At 34.2% G+C, this 24167-nt stretch overlaps 1 protein-coding gene across 1 annotated transcript; it reads left to right on the forward strand.

Moving 5' to 3' along the window:
• The first annotated feature begins 494 nt into the window (after positions 1–494).
• DAZL (deleted in azoospermia like) lies at positions 495–16715 on the forward strand. Its single transcript, XM_033131769.1, has 11 exons — positions 495–569; positions 6097–6243; positions 6518–6609; positions 7139–7190; positions 7603–7666; positions 7759–7895; positions 8978–9049; positions 9816–9866; positions 10761–10874; positions 11926–12024; positions 14739–16715. Exons 1-11 carry the CDS (start codon positions 495–497, stop codon positions 14790–14792), a joined length of 957 nt encoding a protein of 318 aa, XP_032987660.1. The 3' UTR covers positions 14793–16715.
• The last annotated feature ends 7452 nt before the right edge of the window (positions 16716–24167 follow it).

Below are 24167 nucleotides of genomic sequence, written 5' to 3' on the forward strand. Positions count from 1 at the left end.
GCCGCCATCATGGTGAGCTGAGGAGGAGGCCCAAGGGACACAAGACCGGTGGGGTCCTCCAAGGTGGCCCAAACTCGGCTTTTGGGAGCGAGAGGGCAGAGAGGAGCAGAAAGCAGGGGTGGCCCCGGCTTTCCTGTGTGAGGCGCCGGCCTGGCCAGCGGTCTGAGGGAGTGGGGAGCAGCGGCCATCCAGGCGGCCGGAGCGCGGCCTCCATGGCACCGCAGGGCAGACGAGGAGGGGTGTGGTGGAAGGGTACAGCCCAGGGGACCCGCGCCCACAGCCCGCGGGGCAGACCACACGCAGAGCCCCTTCACTCCATACCCACGTCCCGCCACGGCGCGAACTAGTCTGGAGAATCGGCTGGGTTCTCCACCCGAGGAGTTGTGGGCTGGGGGACTAGCCTGTTCCCGCCCCCCCACCCCCCCAACCTCACAGCCTCCCTTCCCGCGCTTACTCTCTGGAGACAGGACAGGAGGCAGCGCGGCCTCCACGAGATGGCGTCGGGCCGGCAGCCACCAGAACACCACATGGCACCGGCTTTCCGAGGGCCGTGCTTATTGTCTTTGAGGGTCGGAGTTCCCTTTGGAAGTGGCTCCTTCCCAGGTCCTTGTGAGGGTTGGGGTGGTGTGTTCGTGGGGGGTACGGAGGGGGGAGGGGCCGCAAACAGAGGCGTCCTGAAGGCATGGCCCGCAAAGCGAGCCAGAGGCCGGGACTAAAGTGCTCTTGTGGTGGCCCCTTGTTCAGGCCCTGGTGGTAGTGGCGCCCTCATGGGGCGGACGCAGGCACAAAACTCACCTGCCGTCGGAATTTCCGCGTGAAGTCGGAGTGAGGGCCTTTACTTGTAAGGGACCACAGATTTGAGAAGTTGAGAAATGTTTTACTCGGGACATTTTTCTTGTCTAGGTAAACCAGGAGCTTTAAACCAAACGTACACACAGCAGTAGTCTTTGGGGCGTACAGTTATATGAGTTTTGATAAATGGATGAAGTTGGTTCACCACCACCATACGATACAATTCGGAACACTTTGACCAACCCTTAAATCACAAATGCGATATATACCGTGTGTATTTATTGATAGCATAATTCTTGTTCTCCCCAATTTTAGAGGTAAAGGGAGGAAATTTATATACAATTTATATTAGTAGTGTTGAAATAAAATTCATAATTATATGTAATTTATTTGTAATAATTATTTGTGTCATAATTATTCATGTGAATTATTTAATAATTACTATGAGTTACTATAAATGATTATTTACAATCATTTTTCCTCCATTTTCAGAGGAAAAGAGGGGAAATGCTAATAGCTTATTGATTTTTTCTGATTATAAAAGTAACATATTAACTCATTTGAAAGTAATAAGTGTAAGAAAATAGAGGTCCACCTTAATCCTAACACCTGTTAAAATTCTGTATGACCTTCCAGATCGTTTTTGTTCATGTATTGCATATAGGTAGGTAAATTTTATTTTACAAAAGTTGTCCCATACTATATAATACTATTTTACAACCTGCATCCTTCCCTTAATATAGTCGACATTATTTCAAAGGTAAGTTTAAAATAATTTTGAATATATAATGTTAGAGTATAAGATTGTGCCATTACTTCTTTTAGCAAATTCTCTTGTAATGAATAATTTTTCTATATTAAAACAATACTATAATGAGTATTTTTATGCAAATATGTTAGTATGTTTATTCTATTAATTCCTTGAAATAAATTGCCAGGAGTGGAATCACTCAGTGAGTTAAGCCCATTTTATAACAATTTTAAGTTACACATCCTTCCAAGTTACTCTTGATAAAGCATATACCAGTATATATTACTATTGATGTGTACAGTGATCTATTCTCCATACTCTTTCCAATGAGAGGAATGGTACTTTTGTAAGTTGCCAGTCTAGTAACTGGAAAATATTTCACTGTGTTGATGTGCTTTGTTATTAGTGAAGTTGAAGTTTGTCCTTAGCTTAAAAAAATTTGTTTTATAAATTCTGAATCCACCTTTCTATTTGTATATCTTGTTCTTAATGATTTATAAGAACATTATATTTATATTAAGCCTGTCACTAATAGTAGAAAAAAATTATAGTAATGATAAGGAGATGTCCTTATTCCTAATTTCGATGGAAGTGACTATAATGTTTCACTTTTAAGCCTGGTGACTGATGACTTAGAATTAGATAAAAAATAAGATGATTTTATTTAGGTGTTTTAAAAATGAAAAATATGAATGTTGTACTTTATCAAATGGTTTTTCAATGGTGAGTTACAATAATAGATTATCTAGTGAACCATCCTTGCATTTCCGGTGTAAACTACTTAATTGTGTATTTTTTAAATACATATACTGATGGAATCTTGTATCTGTTGGGGGCATGAATGGGACCATCTTAATCAGGTTTTGTTATTTAGATGGTGTTAGTTTTATAAAATGCATTGAGAAATATTCTTTTTTTCCCTTTGAATTTTTCTTTTTTTTAAAGGAAAGCATTTTAATGTTCTTCCACTTCTTTTAGTTACCATTGTTGCTGTCTTGGTGCCCGCCCCCCCACCCCAATCCCACCCACGCATACACAAATTCAGTTTCTTTACAGTTTGAAAAAACTCCCAGTGAAATTGAGCCAGGAATCAAGTGTTTTCTTAAGATTGTTTTTTAAAATTAGTATTTCTCTAGAAAGTTAGCCATTTCATCAAGATTTCCAAATTTACTTCTATAGAGTGTATACATAGCATTCTCTTATAATGTCTGGTGGTATCCCTTTTCACAACTAATGTGTCCTTTTGCTTTCTTACCCTTTTTCTTGCTTAGCTTTAACCAGGATTGTTTGTTTATTGTTTGGATTCCACCCACCTTTTCCCCCTAAGAGTTTACTATTGGATTTACTTAAAAGGTTTTATTCTGATTTTCATTTCCTATTTCCGTAGTTTTTTTGCTTTTATTAGCACCTTCTTTCTGTGGATGTAGCTGATGACTATAAATTGTAGACTTTTTTGGGTATACATAGACCTCAATTTGCTTGCATGTTGACATAGTAGTTGAATGAAATAATGTCAAAAAGATGACATACCAGGAGTTTAGTAACAATAAGTTTTTTTCAGCTTTTAGTTATCTTTGTCATTTGGTTATCCAACTGTAATAGATAATATATTACTGTAAATAGCAGTGATGAGAATTATGTATATAATGGCCTCCAAGTTCACCCCTATTTAATATCTCACATTAGTCATTTCAAAATACACCAACTACTTGAAGATACAATTAAGAAAAATAATTACTACTTACATTTAATTTACATGCAATTTATTTTCTGAATACTATTGATGGTTAAGATTAATACTTTAACACAAAACTTTTGCTTTAGCCTAAACATTCATTTGTGCTGTATTTTTGGCAAGAGTTTAAAAGTAACTAAAGGTTATCTATTGGTTATTGATGTTGTGTATATAAATTACAATTATATGTAAGTATACACACAGTAGGAGTTTAAATAATCCCTGCTGTTCAGTCTTGTTAAAATGGAGTAGTTTGCTCACTTTGTTAGCTTTGAGCGCCACCTGCTGGCTGAGGACTATGACATGATGGTTCCTTAATTTAAGAGGTTTGGACTCTAGTAAAATGATTTGATGAATTTTATATTCAATATATTCAATTAAGCAGGCGGCCAATTTGTGCACCCAACTCTAACCAAACTTACTATAATATCTAATGACTTTTTTTCTTTTCTCCAAATTAGTGTTTAGTTGTCTCAAGTATCCATTTTACTTTTATAAAATAGAGTATGAGAATTAAAATTTTCCTTTTTAGTTCTGGCGACATAATAGGGTTTCTCAGCCGTGACCCTATTCAAATTTGGGGCCAGATAATTCTTTGTTGTGGATGGCTGATATTTCATTATAGATGTTTATTGTAACCCTGGCCTCTATCCACCAGGCACCAGGAGCACCACTCAGTTGTGACAACCAAAAATGCCCCTGGCCCACAATATCTCCCCTGGTTGAGAATCAATGCATTATCATAACCCCTTATAATCTGGCACAGTTTTCTGGCCTGATGTTACACCTCTAAATTAAAATACATCCATCTGTTGTGATTCACAGAAATATAGCACTGTAAATAGTTTATTAGATAAAAGGGTATCCAAAGTTCATCCACAAATAAATGCGAAATTGAGAAGAAAAGAAATGTACAGAAGTTTTGGAACCACTGTTTTATTTATATTTTGGAATTTTGAATGAGTTAATTGAAAGGGATTGGTAAATTGTCTATAGAGAAGGGAAATCTAGTCAAGTTCTCAATAATTCAAGATACGTGGCTTCTGTAATATAGTCTCATTTAGAAAAAAAATTAAAATTACTAAACAAGTTTATGGGTTTTTTGTTTTATAATGGAAAAACTTTAGAAATCATTTTTTACTCTATCACTTTATGGTCATGAAATATCACTGTACCCTAGTTAAAGGAAAAGAATTAGGAAGTATTCAAATAGAAAGACAAAAATAGCAATTATAAGCACAAATTGATAGAGAATAGCCAAAATCCTCAAATTTCGTGATTTGACAATTTTTATTAGTATAGCAGTTTGTAGAATCTTCAATTTATCAGTAACTTTTAGCATCTAACAAAATAGGAACTCAATTTTTATAGAAATTAGTAACAATGTTGTTACTAATTTCTATAAAACTTACTATGCTTATCATTTTAAAAATATGTATCAGTTGGTTTCTTTTGTCCTTGTTTTCCTCCATGCAGAGTTGTAATAGCTTTATCTTTTCCTTGCAGCCTTTTGTACTTACCTCTTATAATTAATAAGCATTTTATGAGTTTCAAATGAGCGCGTGCGCCCTAAAGTACTTTCTTGAAGTTCCAACTCAAATTAGTTGTAAATTAATAAAGTATCTACAAAATAAGTAAATAGTAAAACCAGGAAATAAACATTTTTTTCACCTATTGAAAACAAATTCAAATAACAAGACACTAACTTATATTGGCATATCACTTTATACTTTACTAAATGAATTCACATGTTACCTCACTTCATTCTCTAAGCAATTTTTCAGAGATAAACAGCTACCAAGTAAGTGGCTTATAACCTAGTAAGGGACATGAACCTGCATCTCCTGACTAAATCAGTTTTTGTTTCACTATGCTATACTGCCTTTTCAATATATATGTTACCAGTAAATTATACCTCTGAAAAATTTGCATTAACCTTTGTGTGGGAAGACAAGACAGAGTTCTGACCAGAATCCAGAAAAATGAGTTTCATGTATGAGTCTCTTTTTCTGAAAGAAAGATGGTATCATTTGTATTTATTAGCCCACTATGAAAGTTGGACTTATTGGTAGGACTCATTTGGTGTAATTCAAGAAGAAAAATGTTATTCCAAAAGATGACTTTGAACACCTTAGCATTATAGAAAAGTATGATAAGCCCTTCTTTATAGGAGCTATGATATGTGAGCAAATAATGTTTTCATGAATATTTTCAAAGTAAAGTAGGCATACTAGCATAGGGAGTATTATAAAACCCATGTTAATTTTGGTGAATAGAAAGATGAGGCAAAAAAATTGGTTTAAAACTTTGATGTTTGTATTCTTTTTGATGCAGCTCTTTTTAAAAATTTCGTTTACCTTTAAAAGATTTACCATGCTTCCTAATAAGTTACTTATAAAATGAAAATTTGTTTATTGGCATAAAATTTGCTTATTTGATTGGGTGGCTTCAATAACTTCAGTTTTTTTACAAACCTGATCTTTATAGTTCTTTTTTACCAGTTCACGTAGTATTTTCAAAAACTCAATATAAAATCGGTATTCTACCACAGCATTGTACAAGAGATGGTGATGAGCAACACTGGATTTAAGAAAGTGCTAGAGGTTTTTGTTAAAATTTCATGCTGATCTATTCTGATTTCTTTACATCCTGAGCCTGAAGTAAGCTGTATTGATAACTAATTTACAATGAAAATAATTTATATGAATATGATTTATACTTGAAAAGCAAAAATTATATTTCATATCATGTGTTTTTTACCTGTATACAGGTTTGTACCTGTATATCTAAGTGATGATATCTGCTTTCCAAATTACAGTCTGCTGCAAATTCTGAGACTCCGAACTCAACCATCTCCAGAGAGGCCAGCACCCAGTCCTCAGCAGCTGCGACCAGCCAAGGCTATGTTTTACCTGAAGGCAAAATCATGCCTAACACCATTTTTGTTGGTGGAATTGATGTTAGGGTATTGTACTCATCTTTCATTCATTTAAAAAAATATTTAGTAAATAATGGGATTTTGACCTTTGTTGTAAATCATAAGGTTTTTTGTACTTTATGTAGGTTTGGAATTAGTTTATGTTTAACTTATGAGGATTAAAAATACCTTTGACAAGAGCTTCAGGTAGTTTGGGGATACTTAGGGGAAATACTTCCACATTATCAAATCTTCTTTTATACTATAATTGAAAGTTTTGAAAGCTGAATTTTTACACTTGAAGTCAAATTCTTTTCCATAGATGGATGAAACCGAAATTAAAAGTTTCTTTGCTAGATATGGCTCAGTAAAAGAAGTGAAGATAATCACAGATCGAAGTGGTGTGTCCAAAGGGTAAGTAAAACATGTTCAGTATAAACTGTAAAAAATATCTGAACTATATTGTCTGTAGAATATCAGAGAATTCAAAACTGGTATTCTTACATTTGTATAAATGAAATTCGTTGCTTTATTAATTTCTTTCATGTAAAGAATGAAAGTTTGCTGCCAGCTCTTTTATGTAATCATTTTTCTAGTATTTGTATTTAAATATTTCCCATCTTCATTTCACATAAGTAGATTAATCAGTTTTATCAAAGAATTGTTTTCTTTGCACATCTCAGTACCTTAAATTTTAACCATCTTGTCATAGATAATAAATTGAGGTTCAGGAATTTTCTGTTGATTAGGTTTCCACACTACCTTAATTGTAAGAAAAAAAGGAGTAATATTTATAGAGGATCTATCATTTACATCTTAATATTTATCTCAGTATTTCTTCATCCTTTATCATTTAACACTTTTGTCAGTTATTTCATAGACTACTAAAAGTTGTAAACCATTTGCTGTTGTGATTTTATGCTTCATTTATCTGCCTTTTTAGCTATGGATTTGTTTCCTTTTATAATGACGTGGATGTTCAGAAGATAGTAGAAGTAAGTAATCTTCTTATGGAAAAATCTCTTAATTAGAATATGGATGCAATGTTTAGTATTGTTGGAGTCCTGAATATATACTCAGTCTTGTATAAAATATAGAAACTGATACACTTCTTTTTTGAAATCTAAACTCATTTTACATAACTTGTCTGTTATGTAAACCTGTTTATTTTTGATTGGGCATCTAGTTTCATGAACTAGAGACAGTGTAAAAAGTTTTGATCAAATTCCACGACACCTCTGGACACTTGACTAGTGTACTGAGATAAGGTGCTGATAAATTTTGATTTAGTAGGTTCTTACCACTGATCTTTGATATCAGAAATTTTAGAAGACTTGGGGTGTTTACCGAGTCTTGGAAGTAAAGATTTGGAAATTAATTTTAGGTTTGTTACTGTTTTATTTTCAGTCACAAATAAATTTCCATGGTAAAAAGCTGAAACTGGGCCCTGCTATCAGAAAACAAAATTTATGTGAGTAAAGAAAGGAATTTTTCTTGTTGACACCTGTGTACCTTTTCAGAGAATTAAAAATAGACTTTGTCTTCTTTTTATTCTTTAAAAAGGTGCTTATCATATGCAGCCACGTCCTTTGGTTTTTCATCCTCCTCCACCACAGTTTCAGAGTGTCTGGAGTAGTCCAAGCACTGAAACTTACATGCAGCCGCCAACTATGATGAATCCTATAACTCAGTATGTTCAGGTAAGAATTAACCTACATTCTTTTTTTTTTTTTTTTTTTCATTTTGGAGATCTTATAGATGAGGGTACCTTAAAAGTAAGCTAGTCTCACTTCTTACCCTCTGTGGAATTATATCCACAATTTCCATGATAAGTGATAATACTGTCCCTGTTTGAATACTTTAAGTAATGGGAAATCTGTTGTTTTTTTTTTAATAAATCTGTTGTTCTTAGTGTTATTCCTTATTCTAAGTTAAATCTGCTTCTAAATAGTTTGTAAGTCTTTATCTCAGAGCTGACCTCTGTAGCCTCAAAGAGCATATCTCTTCCCTTTTTCCCCCTATATGATAACTCCAAAAATATTTGAAGACAGCTTTTCTCATGTGTCTGCCTGGTTAATTCTTCTCTAAAGTTAGCAATTTATCTAGCTATTCTTTATTTTCAATAATTCCCAGATGCCTCCTCACACAGACTGCTGACTTTTGGATGTATTCTGGTTCTGGAATGGATAGGTTTCTGATGACTTAACTGTATTTGTAAAATCTATGAGTAGCATATAATTTGGTTCTGGTTACTTTAATATTTGAAGTGGTGTTTGGAATATTTACTGTCTCTTATTGATGAAAAATAACGTTTATTTTCTTGGTTCATTTTACTTTTCTTCAGTTTAAAAGATTTTATTTGCAAGAAAAGAAACAAAATAATAATGAAACAGTGCTACAGTGTTTCTCTTTTGTTTACATTTTCCATCTACCTGAAGTATATGGTGTATCTTTACTTCTTTACTTGCTCTAAACATGACTAGAAGAAAAACCCTCCTTGTTCCTAACATTTACAGTGAATTATTACCCATTCGGGGTATATTCATGTTTGCTACTGCCTAGATGTTTTTAAATCAATAAATATTTGTTGAAAGATTTAAGACATTTTACTGTGTCTTTTCCAGTTTGAGGTTTATACTGCCATTCACTTTTAGAAGTAAAATACAGAAAACCATCAAGTCTGTAGGAGGACTATACACATTGATTACACATTACCCCATAATATTGTCAAAGAAACACAATACTGCCTAAAAGTATTTCTTTCTGTAAACTTTATTTTCAGGCATATCCTTCTTATCCGAGTTCACCAGTTCAGGTCATCACTGGATATCAGTTGCCTGTATATAATTATCAGGTAATTTAAAAGGAAACAAAATTATTTACTTTGGAATGTTACTGAGGCCTTTATTCACATAAATTTTCCTAATAGTTTGTCATTTAAACTAGTTAAATATGATTAAAATTTAAGAAAAGACTTTAAGGTCTCTGTATTATTGGAAATACGGGAATAATGTTTTGACAGGAATATACTTAGCAAGAAGTTTTCCCTTGTACTGTCTTCAAGATTTTGTATCCATTTCAAGTGGATTTTGTATCCACTTCTATATTTCAACATGTATTCCTCCATCTTTGCTTTCAAATAGCTGAAACACCCAGGCTGACTTACAAATTTTTCTAGGGGAATAGGGTGAAATAAAATGATTACTTAATTCTTAGAGCATTAAATTTCAATTATATTTGATAGTATTTATTTTATCTGGCTACTACATGTAGTAGTTCTCTGAATTTCTGCCCATAGATATGACCATATCTATGACCCATGACCTTATCAGTAGTAATGAATTCAAAGAACTGCTACTATCTTTGAGTTTTCATGAAAGCCAATTCCAGAAAATTGAGAAAAAGGTGGGGTTTATATATGAAAATAATAATAAAATCCTCAGGTATTAGAAACATGAAATACTTCTTTCTTTCATTCTGTTATTTTTATTACAATGAGTGCAAGGAGCCAGCATGACAAATACCTCAACATTGTCTATCTCATATCTTTGTGAAAATGTGTAGTAATATTTAGATAATAATTTCCATTTTTATTTTTTATTTTATTTTTATTTTTTAAGATGCCACCACAGTGGTCTGCTGGGGAACAAAGGACTTACGTTGTACCTCCGGTAAGGTGAATTAGAACATGTACTTCTGGTTCTTTAAAGTATTTTTTTGTTTATTATATATTTCTTAATCTTTTGCTATATCACGTATGCCTAGAAATGTTTTTGTTTTATTATTTATTTTATTCTTTATTTATTTATTTTACTAGTTTCAGGTGTACAAATATTTTTAATTGCCCTCTTACATTATGTGTTATGTTTTATTAATTTCTTGTCAACTCAAGTATATACTCTCATGGGAGAAATTGCTTTTTCGTCTTAGATTGTTTTTGTGTGCTTAAGCAGTGGCTGCTCTCATTTTAACAGGTGCTCAATTACTTGCTGCTCTCCTTTTAACAGGTGCAACAATTACTTGTTGATAGAATATATAATCCAAGAACGGTAGTATTAATACCTGTGCTAATGCCAATTCTATAGATATAGAATTAGTATTCAATCTGCTTCTAATTTTCTACCTATAAAAATACCTGAAGAGAAGTAAAGTAAATGTTTTGCTGTAATACTGTCATATGTTATATAAGAAAAGGAATAAAACAAAAGAGTGCCACCTCTAAAACATCTGAGCCTTTGTTACATTCTGTCTTTCATCGGGACTGGATATTTGAAGGATATAATATGAGTTAAAATTCTCAGGTACTGGGAAATATCCCTTCCCATACTACATTTTGAAGTTTTGAGACCTTCTAATTCTGATTATGTTGAAGCGTAAAAGTCATTTCAAAATAAGAGACTGTCTTATTGCATTTCAGCTATTCAGTTTAAAATAAAGTTTTTTTGATAATGTAATTGAACTTCAGCACGACCCACATTTAAACTTTCAACGTTAGCTCACCAATTTGAAGAGAAACGTATCTAATGTACATCTCTTTAATTACACTTTTATCTTTTTAAATGTAGGCTTATACAGCTGTTAACTACCACTATAATGAAGTTGATTCAGGAGCTGAAGTTTTGTCAAGTGAATGCTCAATTCATGAAGCTACTCCATCCTCTGGAAATGGTCCACAAAAGGCAAACGTCTAATTTTATTTGTTAATATTTATATTTTTATATTTATTTTTTCAAGTTTTAATAATGACCCTTTGAGAAGTAAGTGTCTTTGCCCAAATTTAAATATGGGAGCCATAAATTAAAGAGCTTGACTAATAGACTGTTACTTCGTCAGTTTATATTAACATTAATACAATCTCAGGCACCCCCAAACTTTCAGAGTATATGTGTGGGTGTGTATAAAATTTCTGACTCAGTAGTCCTTTACTCTGTTCCATTTTCATCATTTTTGTTTGTTTTTTAAACCATACTTTAATAAATACTGTATTAACATGATTTGGCAGAACGCAAATGGGCAGGTTTCCTCAAGGCTCCGATTCTTCAAAAGAGGGACTAGTATGAATTATATCTATCTTGTCTTACCAATTTAAACATTTACTTAGCTAAATAATAACATACAATTATTTATGGTATCCTTTCCATAAACATATATGGTAGCTTTCAAGAATGGTGGAGTCACTAGTAATAATTGAAATGTTGAAGTAGACAGAATTGTTTCTTTTTCATCATTGGAACAGGTTCCTATAATAACAATGCTCTATGTTTTGGTAGCATTGAAGGATTTTTATTGTAGTGTGTGACTTTGTCCATGTGTTTCTCTGGGGGAAAAAAGGTTGAGAACTATTGAATTATATGGTGGAAAAAATTCCCTGGTTTTGATATGTGATTAAAATTTGAAAAAATATTGAAATAGCTTACAGTATAATTATATCAGGTTTTATCTGACATATATTTAGTTCACTATTTTCTAACAGGAAAAATTAAAGAGCCTTAAACAAATATGTTAGGGTTTTACTAAATTGAGCTTTTTAAATCTATACTCTATCACTAAGGTTCTAAAATATTTATTGAATTTAGTAGAAAAGTTACATACTAACTGCCGTTGTAAGAATTATGAATTCCATAATTCTTTAGAAATAAGTATGTGTATTCATTAAACTTTATATTAAAAATTTGTTAGCAGTGAGTAAAAGGAATAGTCTTTAGATTACTGAAAAGTTCTGTGTTTCAGAAATCCGTGGACCGAAGCATACAGACAGTGGTATCTTGTCTGTTTAATCCAGAGAGCAGAATGAGAAACTCTGTTGTTACTCAAGATGATTACTACAAGGTATGAAAAAAATAGTACACAGTATAAGAAGCGTATTTGTCAGCTATGAAACATCTTTTTTTCCCTGTTGCATATATATTTTGAGATTACAGAGAGCATTTAATTGAACTCTTGGCATTTGACTGTAACCTGGTAAACCACTGTGAGTTTTACCTGGCAGTGTATTTTACGTTGCTCAAACCTTGATATAGTTAGTTTGTTCTTAGGGTAGAAATTTGTAGCAGAAGCTTATAATTGGAATAGTTTGCTAAAGAAAGAAGAGAGCTAAAAGAGAGTATTAGCTTGACAAAAAAGAAAAAGAAAATTTTAGATACAGAAAGCAGAATTTAAGAGTACATGGATATTGGACTGAAGAGAACCAAAGAGAAAGGTGATGTACTTGAACAATGTGGGGGGAGAAGAAGTAAAGTGAAGGAATAAAAAGACTTGAGAAAGAAATGGAGGTTGATTCAGAGTTGGTGAAGTGGAAGAGAATGTGGGTATTTGAATTTAAGTTCTGGCTTTATCAGGATTTAAGATCCTGGCTTTATCACCTTGGATAAGTCACATAAATTTTACTAAGGCTCCAGTTTTCACAGGTCTAAAATGAGATACAAGACTAAAGGTTTCTAAAATCTGTTTTGTTCTGAGTCTGTGAATATGGAAAGGAACTAGCTGGTCACTCCAATGAGGGAGGAATAGTGTGTGCTTACTAAAGGGACGTTTTTGTTTTGTTTTTTAATATGTTTATTGAGATACAATTTGAATATAATACAATTAACCCCTTTAAAGTGTGCAGTTCAATACTTTTTAGTATATTCGCAGACCATGACCACAATCAATTTTAGAATATTTGAGTCAAGCGAAAAGTAAACCCCCTACGATTAGCAGTCACTCTCCATTTCCCCTCAACTCCTCTAGCCCTCGGTAACCACTAACCTACTTTTTTATTTTTTTAAGCATTTTCCTATTCTGGACATTTCATATAAATAGAATAATACAACATGTGGCATTTTGTGACTGGCTTCTTTCAGTCAGTATAATGTTTTCAAGGTTCATCAATGTTATTAGTATCAGTACTCCATTTCTTTTAGTACATGTATCAGTACTCCATTTCTTTTAGTTTATGGATATGCTATTTTGATTACTTCTACTTTTTGGCTCTGATGAGTAATGCTGTGAGGATTTGTGTGTAAGTTATTGTGTGGACATGTATTTTTATTTCTCTTGGGTGTATGTATACCTAGGAATAGAATTACTGAGTCATATGGTAAATATGTTTCAAGGAACTGCTAGAATTTTTCCAAAATGACTACACCATTTTACATTCAAATGGAATTTTTAAATCATTGCTTTGTGTCTTAAAACAGGCAAGGAGAATAGGTTTTTTTGTTTTGTTTTGTTTTGTTTTATCTATGAATGGGCATAGCCTGAAGCTTAAAGCCTTTTTGATGGATGTACTGAGGACTTCCTATAATGCAGAAGAGTAGAGCCATAGCAGGATTAAGTTCTTACCATCTTCTCAACAGGGAGTAAACACATTCATTTAAAGTTGACATTTGTTCTTTTGTTGTTTCATTCTACTTAGACAGCACCATTTAAAAGGAAAGAACTAGGGGTATATGACAGCTTTTCTTCCCTCAAGTTCTGAAGGTTAAATAGACAGTACTTAAACAATTTGCAAAGCACAAAATGGTCTTTAAACTTGAGTTTTCATCTGGTATTAGACAAAAGCTTCCCTTTAAACCTTCCAGAGTTTTCTCCTCTGGGCTAGGAGTCAGAAGTTGGTAGTCTGCAGTTGTCTGACATGTAGACTTACTTTGATTGGCTAAATGTTATTGTTTTAATTGAATTTGAATGCATTGGGGCAGGGCATATACTGTTTCCATGGTACATTCTATTTCGTTGTCTTAATTTCAGCTCCTTCATAATTTTTCATATCCTGCCTGACCTATGAAGATATTTGTGACCACTTTTCTGACCTTTTACCTAAATAGGATATTACCCTGTTGACAGTTACATAATTCCCAGAAGTAACCCTTTATATGACAACTGAATTTAATCCTAGGAAAAGGGCACAGTTAAGCTAAATATGTAGAGAAGAACATACTATTATGTTATTACTGGTTCACTCGGCTTCATTCCTCTTTGCAAGGTCTCACCTCTTTCTGTCTACACATCTGCAGGCAACATATAAAATGAAAGGAAAATTTTGCATATATTTTTAATTTTTCACTTCATTTCGTAAAGAATGATACATCTTCATCACAGGTGAAGGGTATGCCTTTAAACATGCCAAAATTTTTATCTTTTAATCTAAAAGCATGGGATTTTGCCTTGAAGTGCAGTGCCGTTCTCAAGCTATGATTTCTACCAGATACACTTCTATTAGTAAAAACAGTACTTTTGAAAATTACATGCATTTTCCACCAACTATCTTTGGGTCATCACTGCCAAATCATTAATTAAGAATTTACATAAAACAATACTGATTCTGAGTGTTCTGTTTCTGAATTTACCAAGATTTCTTTTTTAACTAAATTGTTGAATAAAATTAGTCATTGCTACATTTGTTATCCCAAAGTATAAAAATATTTCCCAAAAAGGATCACTTTTCTCTCATTTGTAGTTTTTAAGACCAAAATAAATGCTTTAAGTATTTTGCAACTCTTTAGGTCATAGCCGTAACAGAAAATTTTCAATGAAATAAAAAGGACTGTTTTTCTCTCTTCTAGGATAAAAGAGTCCATCATTTTAGGAAAAGTCGGACAGTGCTTAAATCTGTTTGATCCTCTCTACTAACTTTCTAGACTCATGGGAAGATGCTGGTTTTGAATATTAAGAAGAGACAAAGTTTTTCACTATTATAGAAATTTAATTCTGAATATATTGATAAATCACATTCATACTATACAAATTGTATTAGATTGCCTAGTTTTATTTTACATTGAAACTGTTTTTCATTAGATGTTTGTTTAGAAACTGGTTCTGTGTTGAATATATAGTTGAAAGTAAAAAAAATAATTGAGAATGAAAGGAATAACTTTTAAGATTTATCTGTAAGGATATTTTTTTTTTTTAAAAAATTGAAATTGACATTTGAAGAGTTTAAAAACAAATGCTGATTTTCAAAAAATTGTTTTAAAAAACCCACTATTTTGAAAGGTCAGAATTTTGAATACAAGCATTTCATTTCTCCAGCAAGTACCTGTGAATAGTACAATATTTACAATATTGTGCTTTACATTTATGATTTGTCTAGAAATTTGTCAAGAAAACCACAAAAGCAGAGTTTTTAAAACTGCATTTTTAATCAGTGAAACTCAGTATATAGTTAGCTTTATTGAAGTCTTCCTTACCTAAACCCAGTAAAACCAATTCTAAACAGTCAATCAGTGGGTCTTATGTTTATTACTTGGAAATATTTTATCTTTTATCTGGTATCCATACATAGATATTTTATTTGATTGGGATGGTAATTAGGATAACTAAAATTCTGGACCTAATTTTTTAAAAAATCCAAGACAAACTAAACTTTACTAGGTACGTAAGTTTTTCAGTGAGTTACCATTCTCTTTTTTTTTTTTAAGAAAAATTTTTCCTTGAAATGCTAAACTTAATGGCTGTATCTTAAATTGTGCAAAATGTTGGTAATAAAGAATGCTGAAGCTTTTTTTTATGTCACTTAAAGGTTATAATCAGAGTATCTGAAAGGAATTGCTTTTATAAAAACATTAAAATATTAGTTATTTGTTAAAAAGCAAATAGATTTTTATTTTTGTTAGTCTAATGTATTTTCTTTTTTAAAGTAAAATGTGTCCAAGAGAGTCAAAGTAGTTTTGGCGTTCTTAAGTCACAAAAGTTGTTTAGTAAGCATATCCCAAGAATATACTAGAGTCAGAGTTAACAATCCATTTCTACATTAGCTAGTCTCATTAGACATCATGTAGTGTACAAACAACTAGAGCACCAGAACTCTTTTGCTGTACCCACAGTCTTGCTTTCCTAGCCTGTAACACCATTTTTCCAGGAAGCTTGCTCCTAAAATAGGTGATATAAAGGTGAGAAGTAGCAGTATGAGCAATTGAAGGCTAAACCTTGGAATAATAGCAATGGGATAATATTTTTTCTAAGGGAAACACTTGTGTCAGCATCATTTGACCTGCCACGGACATGAGTTTAAAATGGCTTCCTGGCCTATCTTTTCATTGGCCCCTTCACTAAAACATGAAGACTCCTTTTATCCCTAACTTAATGCAGCTACCATGGGGCATATTATCAGTGCCCATTGTTGTCTTATAATTCATAATAATTTTCATTCTGAATCTGAAGGGAAGAGTCTTTTAACTTAAGGATCCCCAACAGGGCTTTCCTATGCCTCATAATTTGAAAGTACCCTGAAATTTGTCCTTTTTAAAATTCTCTGTACTGTTTTTTGTGTGTGCTATAACATTCTTACATGTGTCATTCTATGATTAAATCTCCAGGTTACTATAAGTGATACCTAAATTCTAAAGAGCCACTTCTAATTATCTCGGTATGACTTTAAGAAAAATAGGGAATAAACTTTTTATTTGTGTGCTGTTTTGTTGGATTTGAAGTATTTAAAAGAGTAAGGTAGGAAGAAGTGACAAAGTCCTGAACCTTTCAAAATGGAAAATTAATTTTGAACTTAAAAGTATGTTCCTGTTACCTCTTGCTGATACTGTCTTTGCATAAACCAATAAATAGAAATAAATTTTTTTCAAAAGCATTTTTGACCTACTTATTCATGTCATGTTAGCTAAAGAAATGGTGGGGAGTTGGGTGTGTAGTATGTGACAAGGTTTAAATCATTGAAATTAAAAACTGTAAATGTTCAATTTGTTAACCTGGCAGAGTTACTTTATAAAAGCAAATTTTGGTACATTTTTTTTATAGCTTTCTCTTATGAAATTAAGAGAAATTAAGAGATAGGTTTTCATGAGAAAATAATCCCTCTTAAATGTTGAGTTGGAAATGGTTAACAGTGAGTTCCAATGCAGTGAGTGTATCAACAGTGCAGTAGTAGGAATGCTGAAAAGTCAATATAACTGCAGTCTCATGGCTAGGGTCCCTCTTTGGACTCTATAAACGTTTATTTTATATACTGTACACTTTGGGCCTAATCTCTGTGACCCTTTTATTTTGGGGTATTGTCGTTGTCAATAATAGAGTTTAGATTCTTCATATTGCACTTACTTCATATGAGGATGGCATACAAAAGATCATTATTCACCACCTCTTCCAGTTCTAGCTCCGGTACTCCCAGTTCTATAAGCAGAGGCCATAGGAGAGGAAATTCTCCCCATTGGATACTGCTAATGCTATATTTTATAACTGACTCATTACCAGAAAATTGATTCTGATAAAAAGGTTCTGCAAGATAAAAAAGTGCCTTCTGAATCATCAAAGATTAAATTTTGATGTTTGAAGTAGATTAATTTACAGATTAGTAATCCTTAAATGTGCATGAGTATGTATACACACATACATATATATTAATACTAATCATTATCCAGAACATTTGATTAGCCCTGACCAAGCTACATAGTTTATAAAATCATTTTGAAACTCTAAAATTAGACTACACATATCTTAAAACCTACCTTAAAAGTTTCTTTAAACCTACTTGATATTTTAAGCATATTTGCAGTTGAGGATTACCACAAAATTCTCAACACAAACCAAGTCTTCAGGATTGAAAAATTTCATACAGCACTTTTTTTGTAAAAAAGTTTCAAGTTACAGGAAAATCAAGTGACTCAAAAAAGTTAGTCACCCTTTTAAGGAGTGTATTCTGCGTACGCTTCCTTTTCCTAAGAATATGTTACCTTTGTGATTGTTCAAAATAACTATTCAATATTTATTAGCACCTTTAAACTGAAAGGAAGTCATTGACTTTTAAAAATAAATACTGCACGCGTTGTAAAGCGCTTTACCCACTGCTCTGAAATTCTCTTGGTTGTCTTTTAAGGTAAATTCATAAAAATGGGCTGCCACATTGCTTAATTGTTTTGCCAGCTTTCATTGCCGTTGTTTGAGGATAATAAGGAGCAGTAGTGATAACGCGGCATGCTACTCTGCTTTGGCAAATACGGCAATAGAGAGGGCGGGGAACCATAAGGGGGAGAAAAGCAGCAGTGTTTTTCATTGACCAAGTCTTGCAAATAGGCCCAGCTGTTGAGTATGATAATTTGGAATTCCAGAAACATGTCTTCTAGATGAGGAGTGCTCCTGTGCATATTTTGATAACTCTGTAATCTAGCCCTTCCCAACATTATGTGTAATATGTCTGTGTGAAACTGAATCTTTTTTAGTAATTCCTTACCACCCATCATCAAAAACTGAGTTTTCCATCTGTAGACGTACATTTGGTAGTAGAACACAATAAACATAAGAAGTTCAAACTATAAACATGCATTTTTGAATGCTCATGCAAAATATTCAATCTGCATAGCAAAGAAATGATAGGTAATTCTGCATTGCATTTAGAGTTAAAAACATCTGTCCAATATGGCTGTAGCTGTGGGCCAATCCCAAGACAATGCAAAAAAATTATCTCTTGATACAGAAGTTGAAACTACCACTGTACAATTAAGCTCTATGGTAGCTATATTTTAGGGTTTTAACTGGCCTGAAACAAAGTTTTCCACTTGTGTCTCTAGTTTTACCAAGGCACATGGAGGCTTTGTATCTTTTGTGTAACTCCATTAAGGAATATGCTTTGGCCTTCGTACAAAATTCCCCAATACCAGTTTCACTAGGCCTTTAACAAGAGAACAAATGCTTGCGTGATTGGGATATAGGGGTCATGAAAGCACTTTGAAGCAATAGTAACATTTCAAGCAGTTCAGAAGGTTGGAGGTTTTATAATCCTTAATCAGTTCTTTTTTTTTTTTTTTTTTTACAGAAAACAAATCTAGCAAAAGTGTATTAAGATAGAAGACACACTCTATTCTGGCTCAGTCTTGGGTGAAGCTATTTACTATAGAAGAAAGGAGGGGCTGACACTCAACTGACCTGTACTGGTACAGGCAAATGAGCTGTTCACAGTGGGCTGGTCCCCTCTGCCCTTGCGCATTTGATAACATTTTTAATATTATCAAACCTACCTCCCCCGGAACAAACCTGACTGGACCAGTGAGAATGGAGAGGGGTGATTTAAAATATAGTGCATTTTCTCTTCTTTTTTTAAACAACTGAGCTGATCGCCTGCCTAGTGTTTGAGCTACTTCACAGTGTGAGTAAAATCTGAACAGTGTTTAAATAGTACACCTGCTAAATGAAAAAATTTTAACTCTGCACTTTTTTTTTCTCAACATGGCTTGGTTGCTGCTCATCATTCTGGTTGGTGATATGTCTATCTTAAACAAAACCCCATACACTCACCACCCAGTTATATCCATAATTAGATGAGCCCTGGATCTGATGAGGGCATGTTTTCTCAATGATAAATCTCACAGAGAAGTCAAAGAACACCAGAACCATCATCTGGGATGCTTTTCAGAGATTCAGACTCCTGGGACCCATTCTCAGATGCTCTTACTCTGTAGGCTTGGGCGGACTCAGTATTCTGCATTTAATAAGTCCCTCAGGATTCTGACCTCTGCTACACTCACTCAGGGAAACACTGCCCCAGATAGCGATGGCTCTCAGTAGATCATCTCAGGCTTCCCCTAGTTTGGGGATAGCTGGATTTGGGGAACAACCCTGTCAGGTCCATTTTGATTCCTTCCTAAGGGATTTTGTTTGCTTATAGCTTAATTCGTCTTTCCCTGCCCAGGAGTGCCAGTTACCCATAGGCAAGAATGGCTCATGAACAGGTTGAAAAGTGGATCGAATGAAGTCTGAAAGCCAAGACTTGCGGCAAAAAACAAATGGTAAGAGGGAGTGGAGTGTCTGCAGGAAAAAAAAAGCTGGATTATGATGCCAAGTGCAGGCAAACTGAGGGTGAAGGAGTAGGCTCTGCGGGAAGGGGGCAGCGTGGAGTTGGGGGGGACAGAGATACCATAGTTGCCTCCTAGAGGGAAGCACTATCCCTTTGGCCCACTTGACAAATTTGAACAACATATTGCCCGTGGTTTGTAGAAGAGCATGTGGCCTTTCATTGCTCCTTTTCCTGCCTTGGAATTAACTATGTCTCATCCTTAACAAGAATGTTAATAACAAGTCAATACTGGAAACAATGTTAAAAAATCAAGTTCCAGAGACATTCTTGGGCATATTGAGATCCCTATTGTTTGTGTGTGTGTGTGTGTGTGTGTGTGTTTAAAAAAGTAACAATTTACATAGAAGAGTATACAATAAGTATACTTTTAAAGAATAATAGATACCCAAATTAACTTAAGAAGTAGAACATTACATTATACGTTCTCTTCATGCCCTCTCTGATCATACCCTCTTCCTCTTCAAGAGATAACCACTAAATTAATTTTTGGTTTACTCATCCACTAGATAACTTGTTTTTTTTCACGTTTATTTTTTTATGGCTTTACTTGTTTTTAGGCTCCCTCCCTTTCTTTTTCCCTCCTTTTTTCCCTCCCTTCTTCCCTCTCTCCCTCCCTTCCTTTCATGATTTAATTTTTAAGAGCAATTTTAGGTTCACAGCAAAACTGAGGAAGATACAGAGATTTCCCATATAACCCCTTCCCTTACCCCATTATCAACATTCCCCAATACAGTGGGGTGTTTGTTAGAATTGATGAACCTACATTGACATATAGTTACTCAGAGTCTACAGTTTACTTTAGGGTTCACTCTTGTACATTCAATGGGTTTGGACAAATACATAATGATCTAAATTTATCATTACAGTATAATACAGAGTATTTTCCTTGCCCTACAAATCCTGTGTTCACCTATTTATCCCTCCAAACCCACCCCGAGCCCAACCCCTGGCAACCACTGATCTTTCTACTGTCTTCATAGTTGTACCTTTTCCAGAATTGGTTGAAATTATACAGTATGTAGCTTTTTCAAATTGGTTTCTTTCACTTAGTGATATGCCTTTAAGTTTCCTCCATGTCTCTTCATGGCTTGATAGGTCATTTCTTTTTAGTTGACTACATTAGCTGACTAATATGCCGCTGTCTGCATGTGCCCCAGTTTATCCATTCACCTACTGAAGAGCATCTTGATTGCTTCCATGCTTTGGCAATTATGAATAAAGCTGCTACAAACATCCGTGTGTGTGCAGGTTTTTGAAACAGAAGTTTTCATTTCGTTTGGGTAAATATCACAGAGTGCAATTGCTGGATTGTATGGTAAAAGTGGTTCTGTAAGAAACTACCAAACTGTTTGCCAAAATGGCTGTGCCCTTTTGTGTTCCCACCTGCAGCTCCACATCTTTGTCAGCGTTTGATGTTGTCAATGTTCCAGATTTTGGCCATTGAATAGTGTGTAGTGTTATCTCGTCGTCGTTTTAGTTTGCATTTCCCTGATGACATATGATGTGGAACATCTTTTTATATGCCTATTTGCCATCTGTATATCTTTTTTGGAGAAGCATCTGTTTCATTCTTGGGCCCATTTTTTTTAAATTGGTTTGTCTTCTTATTGTTGAGTTTTTAAAGTTCTTTGTATATGTTGGATAACAGTTGTTTGTCAGATGTGTCTTTTGCAAATGTTTTCCCCAAGTCTGTGGTTTGTCTTCTCATGCTCTTGAAATTGTCTTTTGTGGAGCAGAAGATTTTAATTTTAACAAAGTCCAGCTTATTGATTATTTCTTTCATGGATCATTCCTTTGGTGTTACATCTAAAAAGTCATTGCTTGACCCAAGGTCATTTAGGTTTTTTCCTGTGTTACCTTCTAGGAGCTTATAATTTTGCATCTAGGATTAAGTCTGTAATTCATTTTGAATTAATTTTTGTAAAGAGTGTAATACCTGTGTCTAAGTTCACGGGTTTTTTTTTTTGTTTTTTTTTTTTGTATGTGGATGTCCAGTAGTTCCAGCACCATGTGTTGAAAAGACTATCTTTCCTCTATTGTATTGCCTTTTCTCCTTTGTCAGAGATCAGTTGGCTATCTTTATGAGGGTCTCTTTCTGGGCTCTCTGTTCTGTTCCATTGAGCTATTTTTCTATTCTTGAACCAATACCACGTTGTCTGATTACTTTAGGTATGTAGTAATTCTTGAAGTTGGGTAGCATCAGTCTTCAAACTTTGTTCTTTTTCGATACTGTATTAGCTATTCTAGGTCTTTTGCATCTGCATATAAATTTTAGATCAGTTTGTCAATATCTACAAAATAGCTTTCTGGGATTACATTGAGTCTACAGACCAAATTGGAAAGAACTGGCATCTTGATAATGTTGAGTTTCCCTAGCCATGAACATGGAATATTTTTCCATTTATGCAGTTCTTCTGGGATATCATTTATCAGTTTTGTCAGTTTTCTCATATAGATCTTGTACATATTTTGTTAGATTTATACCTAAGTGTTTCACTTTGGGAGTGCTGATGGAAATGGTATTGTGTTTTTAAATTTCAAATTCCCCTCTTTAATTACTGGTATATAGAAAAGCAATTGACTTTTGTATATTAACCTTGTATGCTGCAACCTTGATATATTAATAATTGCTTATTAGTTTCAGGAGGGTGTTTTTGGTCAGTTGTTTAGGATTTTCTACATAAATTATCATGTCATCTGCAAACAAGACAGTTCTATTTTTTTTCCAATATATAACTTTTGTTTTCTTATCTAATTGCGTTAGAAAATACTTCTAGTATATTTTCACTGCTATTTAGTTGAGTGTCAGTTGAATAGCCTATGGTTTATTTATCCTTTCTCTTGCTGAGGGACCATTGAATTTTATTTTTTATTACAAAATTCTGAATGTTTACACTTTACTTATTGGTTCATTGCTATTACAAACTCTGCTACCATGAATATTATTAAATGGCTTTATGATTGGGGTCACTTTGGAACCCATCTCCAGGTAGGTACTAGAATGTTGTTATCATAAAAGAATGTGAACTTTAAATCCTAGCCCCAACCACTTCCTGAGTAACCTTGGATAAGCTTCTCTCTGAGGCTCATTTTCTTCTCTCTAAAACAATAATTTTAGTATCTTCTTTATAGCGTTGCTGTGAGATTAAATTTGGCAACATATCAACACGGTTAGCTTCCCATCCTCCACTCTACCCATCCACTTTCCACAAAGGCCCACCTGGGCTTTTTCTGCCATTCCATTTCAGTGACCAGAACTTGACAAACATTCCACGTAGAGACTGACTGTGCTTTAGTAAATGGGTGGGATGCTGTATCCTGAGATACAGTATTTTGTGCAACTTTTTTGGCAGCAGCAAGCAGCTTATTATTTTGAGGTCTCCAGAATGTACTCGAGAATGGGTCTCCTCTTTTTTTATGGGAGGGCCTTGATTGACTAGAGTAAGTGAATGAAGTAACTGCCTGGGCCAGCATTCCGTAGCACAGTTTGATCCCACCCATTAAAATACTCACAGTGGCAGGCAGGATTCGTCATTCAGTCTTTTCATCACAAGAATACGCCCCGATATTTGTATAGCCCTTTAGGATTTTCAGAGCTACTTCATATGTGTGATCTCATTTGATCTTCACCATCTCCTTTGAAGGATGGGGCATATCTAGGTTTCAGGTATGATTTCCCTAAATTTACCCACTTTGGGATTAGGAGAAATAAGAAACTAGGACTCTACATAGCTGGGCCATTGCTTTTTCTGCTATGTCATAGCGGGCTCACCAAATACAAAAAATAAAAGTGTTACTATGTTCTGTAAAAGCTATTAACTAGGGCCAAAATATAAATTGGACAACTTAGCATTTGATGGAGAAAGAAACATCACTTATAATTAGAATAGATCGAGCAGCGGTAAGCAGCTCATTATTTGGGGGCCCCGTACTTACCATGTGCCAGGCTCTGTGCTAAGTTGCATTAGGTAGCTCTCCTCCTTGAATCCTCACAACGCCCTAATCAGGTTAGATATTGTCCCTGTTTTTACTCACCAGAATTCAAGTGCTTAGAATATGAAATATCTTGCCTAATGTCACAGACTAGTTAGCTGCAAAGTCAGGAGTCTGGCTGCAGAACCCTCAAGTATAACCACTACCGTACAGTCTTCTGTGATTGTCGCTTAAACCACAGTCCAGCCTTACTGCACTCTCC

Source organism: Rhinolophus ferrumequinum, chromosome 17 (assembly GCF_004115265.2).
Source record: "Rhinolophus ferrumequinum isolate MPI-CBG mRhiFer1 chromosome 17, mRhiFer1_v1.p, whole genome shotgun sequence".
NCBI classification, from domain to species: domain Eukaryota; kingdom Metazoa; phylum Chordata; class Mammalia; order Chiroptera; family Rhinolophidae; genus Rhinolophus; species Rhinolophus ferrumequinum.